This window comes from Synchiropus splendidus, chromosome 1 (genome assembly GCF_027744825.2).
Source record: "Synchiropus splendidus isolate RoL2022-P1 chromosome 1, RoL_Sspl_1.0, whole genome shotgun sequence".
Classification (NCBI taxonomy): Eukaryota; Metazoa; Chordata; class Actinopteri; order Syngnathiformes; family Callionymidae; genus Synchiropus; species Synchiropus splendidus.
In genome coordinates, this window is record NC_071334.1 from 61,370,373 (window position 1) to 61,380,126 (window position 9,754).

General features: G+C 41.2%; 1 protein-coding gene across 3 annotated transcripts; it reads left to right on the forward strand.

Moving 5' to 3' along the window:
- Window positions 1–915: 915 nt before the first annotated feature.
- Window positions 916–8,018, forward strand: slc31a2 (solute carrier family 31 member 2). Of its 3 annotated transcripts, none has more exons than XM_053854574.1 (5): window positions 916–1,102; window positions 6,575–6,641; window positions 6,736–6,852; window positions 6,940–7,165; window positions 7,231–8,018. In XM_053854574.1, the coding sequence occupies exons 3-5, from the start codon at window positions 6,843–6,845 to the stop codon at window positions 7,397–7,399; spliced, it is 405 nt and encodes a 134-aa protein (XP_053710549.1). In that variant the 5' UTR covers window positions 916–1,102; window positions 6,575–6,641; window positions 6,736–6,842; the 3' UTR covers window positions 7,400–8,018. The 3 variants fall into 3 exon arrangements, with proteins under 3 accessions (XP_053710549.1, XP_053710550.1, XP_053710548.1); XM_053854575.1 differs by having other exon boundaries at window positions 6,742–6,852; XM_053854573.1 differs by lacking the exon at window positions 6,736–6,852 and having other exon boundaries at window positions 920–1,102.
- The last annotated feature ends 1,736 nt before the right edge of the window (window positions 8,019–9,754 follow it).

A 9,754-nucleotide genomic window follows, 5' to 3' on the forward strand; every position in this document is an offset into this window, starting at 1 on the left:
TAATGATGGACCCATATATACATTTAAACAATGGCACAATAAATCACATTTGTTTTTGTATCACCTTATTTACACTAATGCTCTTTTAATGTCTTGAAAATATTTGTATAAGAATTTCAATTTTTTGAGTTGAGTTTCCTTCCATTGTTGGCACGTGTCTCCCTTAGGGGTTTTTCACATTGCAGATTCTGTCTCAGGTGGCCTGAGTCCGATTCACCCCCTGCTGTGCGATTATTTTATTTTTTATTTATTTAATTTTTTTTTTTTGGGGTACAAAGTTGGCAAACCAGCCAAGCAGGTTCGATTTCACAGAAGTGTGGTTGACTTTGAGTTAAATTGTGTTGTTTAAGTGTTCCTTTTTTTGAGAAGTGTATAGTGAATATATTACATTTCAGTTGAACAAAACAAAACTAAAGAATCTATACAATTCAAAGTTTTTTGACACAGATTCCATTCCTCAATGTGAATTATGCAAACTGTATTTTATTTTGGCCGCTCAGAGAGTTTGTGTGTTTGCAGAGATACATGATAAATTAGAGGGAACATTGGTTGCGACACAGACAAGAAAGGATCAACTTCCTCAGGGGTTTTCCAGTAACACGCAGTAACACGCCACAGATTGTTCAATCTGCCTGTGACCTCCGTGAAGTCATGTGTCTGTGCAAGAGCCAGAAGTCAAATTATGCCGCAAAAATCCAAATATTGATGTTAGATTTATGTGTTGTGAATTGGCTAATACTTAATTTCCAGAGCGTGAAACACAGCACTTGCTGTTTAGAGTTCAAACATGAGGCATTATCATTATGTATAGTGAATTAATCGTTGTCAAAACTATGATTCTGGAGCCTTTCCTTGCACTGTCGTTGCTGCAGAATCATGTGCAAGACTTCATTACCCATCAGCCCTTTCTTTGTTGTCACGGGGCTGCGAAGGTGGGCGGAGCCATAGCTGGACACTGCTAACGCTGATACACTGAATTTAGACTTGCGCTTCTGCGCTGAGACTTGTGTCTCTCCCGACTTTGGTCCACACCGGCGTCGACATGAACCACTAACCGAGCGCGGACCTCCGCGGTTCCACCTGCAGCTTCACCATGATGCCTGTAAGTTGTTTTCTGCGTCCATGGTTTCAGAATGTCCGCTTGTTACTGGTGAGCGACACGGTGGTTTTCCTCTTTGAGCTGACCTAACTTCTCATGAAAAGATTTCTACTACCTTTAATTCATTTTTTAGGTTTCTGTCATTCAAATTTGTCTGAGCTATCGCTCTCCACCAAGTGTTATTTCCGCACGATAATCATCTTTACGCGTCTCCACGACCCGCATGGGTCGCTGATATCGCAAATATTTAACCACAGTATGTGACAGCGGGATCTTCATTTTCACATCGTTCCAACTGGACTCTTTCAGTTCTTTCAACGTCAGTTTCAGTTGGGGTTTTCTCCATGTCTATCGCGCAGTAAGACACAATGTGTCATTGTTAAACATCTGTTCCCATGTCATTGCAACAGACCAGGCCAAAGCGAACATGACTGACCCAAAACATCAGGACACCAATTCCATCGTAACGTTAGAAAAAAATCGAAATAAACTAATCTGATTCAAATGACCCATGAATTCCTTCTCAGCAAAGATTTACCAGTGAGAGTCTGAGTTTGTGGTTTAAACTTTAACAATGGTGAAGAAGTCATGGAGGTGTACCTCTCACTGGAGCTCACCAAATCTGTTTGTCAGTAATAAAAAATACAGTGTTGAACTTGTTTCATCTGACCCTTCCATGTTATTGACAGATATGTCACTTCATGCTACCAAGGAACACTGAGTAGCTGCCAAGGATTCAGTGTTATCATCGAATATAAACCAAACTAGACACCTTAAAGCCACAAAAATGAATCATTAATCCCCTCTGAGGCATTTGACTTTTATTTTGTATCTCGCAGTCGAGGCTGTTATGTCATTGTGTTTTTCCTCTCTGACGGCGGCGATGATGCCAGATAAGCTGAAAATGACCACTGTCATGTGGCAAAAGCAGTTTGCAACATGAGGACTCTGTTTTCATGAGTTAAGTCTTTGAGATGTTGGCAGCAATTCCCAAACTCAGCCATGACAGCATTTTTGTAAGCTGGGCTAAAAAGGTTTCATTTTTTCTGTCAGATGTAAGACACTTATTTGGGCCTGTGTTGCTACTGGACTCTTTTATTTTCATAATGACCCGGATCAGTCAAGTCGCCAGCAGTGTCACATCACATGTTCTGCAACAGTCAGAGCTCGGTCAGTTACTGTTGGATCAGATTCCTTCTTGTAATGGAGAACTGCTTGATCCTCCTCTTAGTTGTCGCATGATACGGGCATTTATGACGTCATAATATAAGCTGATTTTGTTTTAATTATTTATATCCACACATGATGAGAAATGTTAAAGCGCTTTAATATTTTACATCACAATGTAAAAATGTCAAGAAACAGCAGGCATTTCTCTGGAAAACTGCTGTTCGACAAGTGATGCGTGAAGTTTACATTGTGGATTTTATCTGTTCATTGAAAAGGGAATAAATAAATGCATTTATTTTATATTAAACACTTTGCCATTTTTACTGTTTGTTATTCATTTATTGTTATTTACTAGGTTTGTGCAATTCATCTAAAAAAGAGTGACTTTTGTGTGTGATTTAGTCGACAAAAACTGGTATCGGCCTGTTGGTACCTTTAAAAAAAAACATTGATCCTTGTTGGCCAAAAAATGGCGATTGGCGCATTCCTAGTTGGAAGTGTTAACTTGATGCGCAAAGCAGAAACAAGAGCGTTGGAACACAGGAGAATAGTTGTGGTCATCGATTCGATGCCACTATGAAAAGTGACATCATTTAACCAGGCACATGACAATTGTACACTATGAGTTGTTTGTTACTGACTTCATTTAATCGGTTATTTTTCAGTCAGTGACTAGTCAGTTAAGTGGTGTCTGAGTTTGTTGTTTTTCACCTCATGAGCCGTGTCAAAAAATGATCACAGAGCGACTCCAGTCATGTCTTTTCCAGCAATTGTTTACATCTCGCTACACCTGGTCAGAGTACTTCGACATCCCCATGACTCTTAACATTTTGGATAACTTGTTTGGTGACGAGTTGTTGGCAGAGAACGTTAGAAACTGGGTGTGTGGCGTGTGTGGTTCACGAGAACTTGTTACACAGCGCATGAGAAAGACAGGACTGGATTTTTATTTCACTTAACTAACTAAATGACAAAAAAGACTGTACAAGCAGACTTTTTATTTTCCAGAGTCACAACTGAATGATTGAGACCTCGGATTCAAGCGGGCGAAATCAGTTTCCTTCGATGGGTGGCGTCCCTTAGGGGCTTTTCACACTGCCTGTTCTGCCTTAGGTGGCAGAGTCCGATTCGCCCCCTGCTGTGCAGCCTTGCACCTCTGGTGATTTTTATTTTATTTTATTGGGTACATAGTGGCAAACCAGCGAAGCAGCTTTTTTTCCTTCTCAGCTGGTAGCTGGTTTGTGATTCACGACGAAGCATGTCTCAAGAAGTCTTGATCTCCTTAGTTCTCTGTCAGTTCTTAACACTATACTACGAGTCATGGTCACCTCAGATATGAACTGATGACTGACCTCCACCACAGCTGTAACAGTGTGCTGTTTAACAGCTAAAAGTAAACAGTGTTGTCAGGCTTATTTTTACAAGAAAATAGCAGAAACAAGACCATCTTCATTTGTCTCAGCTGCTCTCACAACGCGTTGAACCACGTGATAGAGATATTTACTGACGATCAAGAAGATTTTTATCAGTGAAGCACAGATCCAGACGTCAAAAATGATCAATGAATAGTCTGGTGATCTTCAGTAAAATCAGCGTCTTTCCTCTTCACTGTTCACCTCATGAAGACAGCTGCGAGATCACAGCACTGTTCATTTACGTGAATCTCTCTGTCAATAAAATCACATGTTTGTCAGCCTAATAAAGGTGACAACACACACGTTGTTCCGCATAGCGCAGCGCTCCTCCCCAGCACCAGTGTCCTGCAGCTGCAGCGGCACACCTCGTTTCTGAGGGATGTTGTCCGCAGTTTTCAGTGTGTCTTCGATGTAAAAATCCTGTAAGAAATATCAAGCAGGAACACGTCTGCTGCCTGTGGAGTTTAAGGGGGAACATCCCGACGGCTGCAGAGTGTAGTGAAATGTACTTCTGACGATGAAAAACTTGTGTATTTATTGTCATCACTTCAGTGAATGTCAAACCTCCTTGCTTCTTAATGGGGCAGGGAGCGTAATCGCGAGGCTCCGCCACTGTTAGCATAAGAAACTCTGAGGAGCGTATGAAGAGGATAGGTGTGACCTGAGAGGATGCACAAACTAGGTTAAAGTGGCGGAAACCTGACTTGCTGTGGCATCACCTGGCAGCCAATGCTGATAAACAAAGATAGGATCTTGAAAAGAAACCAAGTGTGCCGGGCACAGTAAAGTATATAAAGTATTATGGTCCCACAGAGAGAGGAGCTGGTTTGCAAACCCAAGAAGCGAATCAATTGGCAGGAAGGATGATGCTCTGCTACGACCAGTTACATGGCAACAAGAGAACCCATTGTGAGAAACATGCTGGCTGCTTCGTGTTTCGCAACGGTCGATCATTTGGTGAGTCACCATAAGTGGCGCAGAGGTGGCGAGGATTTCGCCAGCGAGAGGCAAAATTTGGAAAACTGTTGCCACATGAAAGAGAAGTCACATTCTGAGAGTAGTTTTAATGAAGTATGAAAAATATCTGGGTATATTTCGACTATATGCATATTTTTAACGCCCACTTGTGTCGCCCACTGACTGAAAAAAACTCATCATTTCCGAGTATTGTTTGAATATGGTGCGCTCGAGTGTTTGTCCAGTCACATGCTCGAAGTTGTCATTTACTCTGGTGTCACAGTGGCAGCTGTCAGCGAGCCACTTATCACTCTGTCAAACAAGGGTTTTAGGTTTCTTTTGTTTTGTTGTCATCCAAAAGAAGAGCATAAATCCGAGCCTGCGGCGGCAGAGTAAACTGTTTAACTTGTGTCATGTAAGCTGGTGTGTTTGTGAGCCAGGGTAAACATTTGTCCGTGCTCTCGTCTTCTTCTGTTAGCGGCTCACAGGCTGAGAGAGCTGCGGTTTTGTTCGCTGTGCACACTCCTTTATACAGAGCCAACCTGCAGTCCACTCCTCGAGTTGAGTACATTTGGTGGGGCTCCTAAATCGCAGGGCCTGTCCGTATCGGTGCGTTTCTCCTTGCTGCTCCAGCTGTTGCGATTCTCAGAGTAATCTCAGGCCTTTTTTTTTTTTTTCCTCCCAACTTTTTGTTTTGAGAGAGTAGCCTTTCCCTGCTCTAACACAATGGAAGGCTGTGAACACTGAGATGCTGACTCTTATTATCCAGAAAGCCTTTTCATATTTACATGGATGGGAAAATGTTTAGTCAGATCATCAACAAACACAACCTTTCCCCCAGCTTTTGAGCAAATACGAGAGAGTTGGCTACCACGATATTAGGAATATTCTTGATGAGTATAACACAGAAAAGTTAGTGAGGTCGTTGTATTGTCAAGTCTGTCCATATCCATTGCACACAGAGGATTGAAATGTCATGACTCAGCGGCCTGTGCGGTGACATATACGACATTGAACTATGTATAAAATTCAACATAAATAGCAAAAACTACATACAGGTGTACATACAAGTGTCGGAGGGGGTTAAGGGGGGGTATGGGTGTGTATGTGTGAATGTGTGAATGAATGAACGGTTGGCTAGTTTGAATCAGTTTCGGTTTTGGAAAGTACTTGGTTTCAGTTTTTTTTTTCATAAGTGTTAGTTTTAGTTATTATAGTTTTTTCCCTTCAGTATGGGGTATTGGAACAAGATTAAAGATTTGAATAGATCACAAAATAAAAAAATAACTAAACATCGACTAAAAATAAGCTTGACAAAAGACACCAAGGAAAAAAATGCATCAGGTTTGCAAATATGACGCTTTTGCCCAACAACCACCATCACACTTGTTGCCATTGTCAGGTCAACACAAGTGACTCCGACTGCTGTCCTAAAACCAGCTGAGCCAAAAACGACAATTTTGCTATAATTTTATTCCTCTTGTAGTGATGAAAAACCTTCAACAGAAATGATTTACAAGTCTAGTTTTCGTGAACTATAATGCCCTTGGTAGTGAGCAGCCATGAAGAATTTGTTAAACAGTATCACACTTGACAACGTCTGACTAGTGAAACCAGCTGAGCACCAGCGATGCAGTTGACAGAGCAAACTTTTGTTGCGTCTGGGCCCTGTTGTCATGTTGAACAAATGTTCACTTGTTACGCACAACTGCTGAGGTCAGCTAAGGGTTATTTGTGTGTTGCACAAACTGTCATTGTATTGAGCCGATCCTGTGGACAGGAGGCTTTAGAGCGCCACCTGGCTGCGTAGAATATGGAGGTGAGGAGAGAACCCGTCCTCCGCATGGTTCTCCAGACTGATTCGAGTCCCGACTTGTGCAAACTAACATGTCTTGCTGCTGTTCTCAGAGCGCTGCCGTGTGTTTTCTTTCAGATGACGTTTGAGGTGTCCAACAATGTCACGCTACTGTTTGACTTCTGGGAGGTCCACAGCGCTGCAGGTGAGACTGCAGGCCCCTGGCTGGCTCAGACCAGTTTGGCTGGATGAGATTTAGATGAGCTGGCGCAGAAATGATGGAGCTATATCCTGAATAGAAACAGCAGAGCAGCAAACTACACAGCTTTATATGAGGCAGAAAACCAGTGATGAAGAATGAATAACAGAAGACAGGAAGTGTGATGGAAAGAGGGTTCACTTGAGGATGAAATTCGGTGAGAGACGAAAGGCGTAGATGGTCTGCAGGGTCATGAGGAGGAGCAGCGTCCTGCACAAACACCCACACTCCCTTCTGCCTGCAGGGATGGCGGTGTCTGTGATCGTGGTCCTGCTGCTCACGGTCTTCTACGAGATCCTCAAGGTGTGGAGGGTTTGGCTCTCCACTAATTCCATGATGCACAGAAGCCAGACTCCACCCCCCTACACCAGGTCTTCATCCATACAGACCGACACTAACTCGGTGCTGGAGTCTGACGCCCCGCTGGCTCCCAAGGAGCAGCGCTCTTTCTTCCCCAAAACCAGGAACAGGTGAGTGTCTTCAGGAGGACGATGAGGAAGACTGATGGTCTCTCACTGTCTGTGGTTGTCTCCAGCTGGCTGCTGCACGTGGTCCAGACCCTGCTCCACCTGCTGCAGGTGGTGCTGGGATACATGCTGATGCTGTGCGTCATGTCCTATAACACCTGGATCTTCCTGGGCGTCGTCCTGGGCTCCGTCCTGGGCTACTTCCTGGCTTTTCCGCTCATCAGCCACACCCAGTGATGGATTCATCACCGTCACGAGGGGAAGTCGAAACACTGGAGGGACCTCAGGGAGGGATTCGAGATTCGGGATTTGCTCACTCGCCACTGTTTTTGATAGAAAGGCTGCAACCTCTCAGCTGTGTGCAAAAAGTGCCAAACATTAGGGTGCATGAGCAGGTATTTGATGGACAGTACTTCATACTTCATCCTGTAACATACTGTGCACCTAAAAGTGACCAGTTCCCACTACAAAAGAAGGAAATGGTGGAACTGAAAACTGACCCACATGTAGAGCTGCAGTGAAGATGTGCCTTGTTGTACCAATAAAATGATGCGAACTGCCGACATTTAGCTTCAGATGATGCAGGATTACAGTCGTTGAACAAGGTTAAACCATGATGTGTGATAGTAATGTTCCCATTGCTTCTTTAATGATGTATTTCAGTCCAGCTTGTTGTCATGATTGATTAAATATCATCGCGTTGCACTTCCTCTTCTTGCATTTTCCTTCTGCCTTCAAGGATTTTTTATGTTTGCGACACAAAATGAGTAAACAAAACCACCAGAAAAGGCTGACAAGAATCTACATGTGTGGGGTGGGGAGGAAGGTGAAAATAAAACGGGTCCATGACTTGTTTCTTTCTTGTAGACTTTCTTTTTTTTCCCCACATATATACATTTAGAAAGAAAAATGGGGGAAGAAGACAAATAGCAGACAAGCAGGAAAAAAGAAGCCTGGCAAAACAAACTCGTATACCGTCTCAGAGTACTTCAAGTATGTGGATACAGATGCAGAGTGAGCAGTCCTAGTTATGACCGACATCTTCAGAGTGGATCATGTCCCATTTTCTCCAAAACAGGGTCATCATCTCAAAAGTCTGGATGTGGCTGACCACCTTAATAATGAGGGCATTTGTGAGCGAGTTCTTCTGTGACAGCCTTTTTGATTTTTGAAAAAAAAAAAAAACATTTACTTTGAAAACTAGCAAAGTCTGACCCACAGCCGGAGGGGTTGTGGGTCAGACTTTGTTGTGTCACTTAACATTTCTGATATGAAAAAAACCCAGCAGAAATCTCTCCAGAAAAGAGCTTGTACTGTTCCATTCCTCTTCATTAATAGAAATATTTGCTTCCCTCTGTCAGTGTCCACAAACATATGACTTTTGAAAGTTGAATTTCACTTCAGTGACATCTCTTGTATAATTGAGCAAATATGGATTTAATATTTTAACTTAAATAAGCAGGTCCATGACTTTTAATATAATAATAATACTGTACAATAAAACACCAACAAAAAAGAAATACCGATTTTAAACATTATATAGAAACAAACATAAAATACAATGTTTCCATAAACATTAAAAAAATACAATTCCAAAAACATGACCACACAGAATAATATAATAATAATAATAATAATAACAATAATAATAATATATATTAGTGTTTCCATAAAATACCCTCTACACAATGATAATAATCAATTATTATAAATAATATTTATTAATTATTATACATGAAATGTAAAAAATAAAATACTAAGAATATGAAACGTTTAAAAAGACACATTTTGTGTAGTTGTGCAGTTCTTTTTAATTTTTAATCTATATTTAATTTTAGACTTTTCTGGTGTATTATTATTTTTTATTATTATAATTATGGAAAATAGTAGAAAATAATTTTATTTTAATTAAAAATAAACTACTCCAAAGGTTTATCAAAAAGATATACATTTAATACTTTCCCGTTGTTTCAGAATGAAAAGTTAAAATTGATCATTTAATTCAAAATAATGCCCTTTAGATATGCATTTGAAATTTGAAAATAAATAAGTGCAATAAAATAGTGATGGAAACCCAATTCATAGTGATGTTGTTTAGGAATGTGTGCAACAGTGACAAGACAACATGTTTCCTTTTGGGGCTGGAACAGCCATTAAAAAAAAAAGAAGACTTTAACAAAATCCAGACATGTCAAGGGAGAAGGAACGAGGGATGCAACTTTGGTTGCAGGTTTGTTGCAAACGTTCTTAAGATTTCCACGTTTCATTCTGTGACGTACAGTCACATGACTGTGGTTTCAAAGGAAACCCTAAGCACAGACATGAGGACTTACCGTTTGGATGGTTTCTCATTCATCCATGCAGCTGCTGGCAGTGTGTGTTGAGGAGCTCCTTAACATGACCGTCAGCAGAATATATTCAGAAAACATTCAACACGAATTATAAGGATAAAATGGCAGAGGCAGGAGCTGAGCCAGAGGTTTCTCTCTCAATCTAAAATGGATCGGAAGTTTCAAGTTCCCCGTCACTAAAACATCAACCACTTCAGCGTCTAACTGTATCGACGTTTTTTCATTAAAAAAAAATAATAAA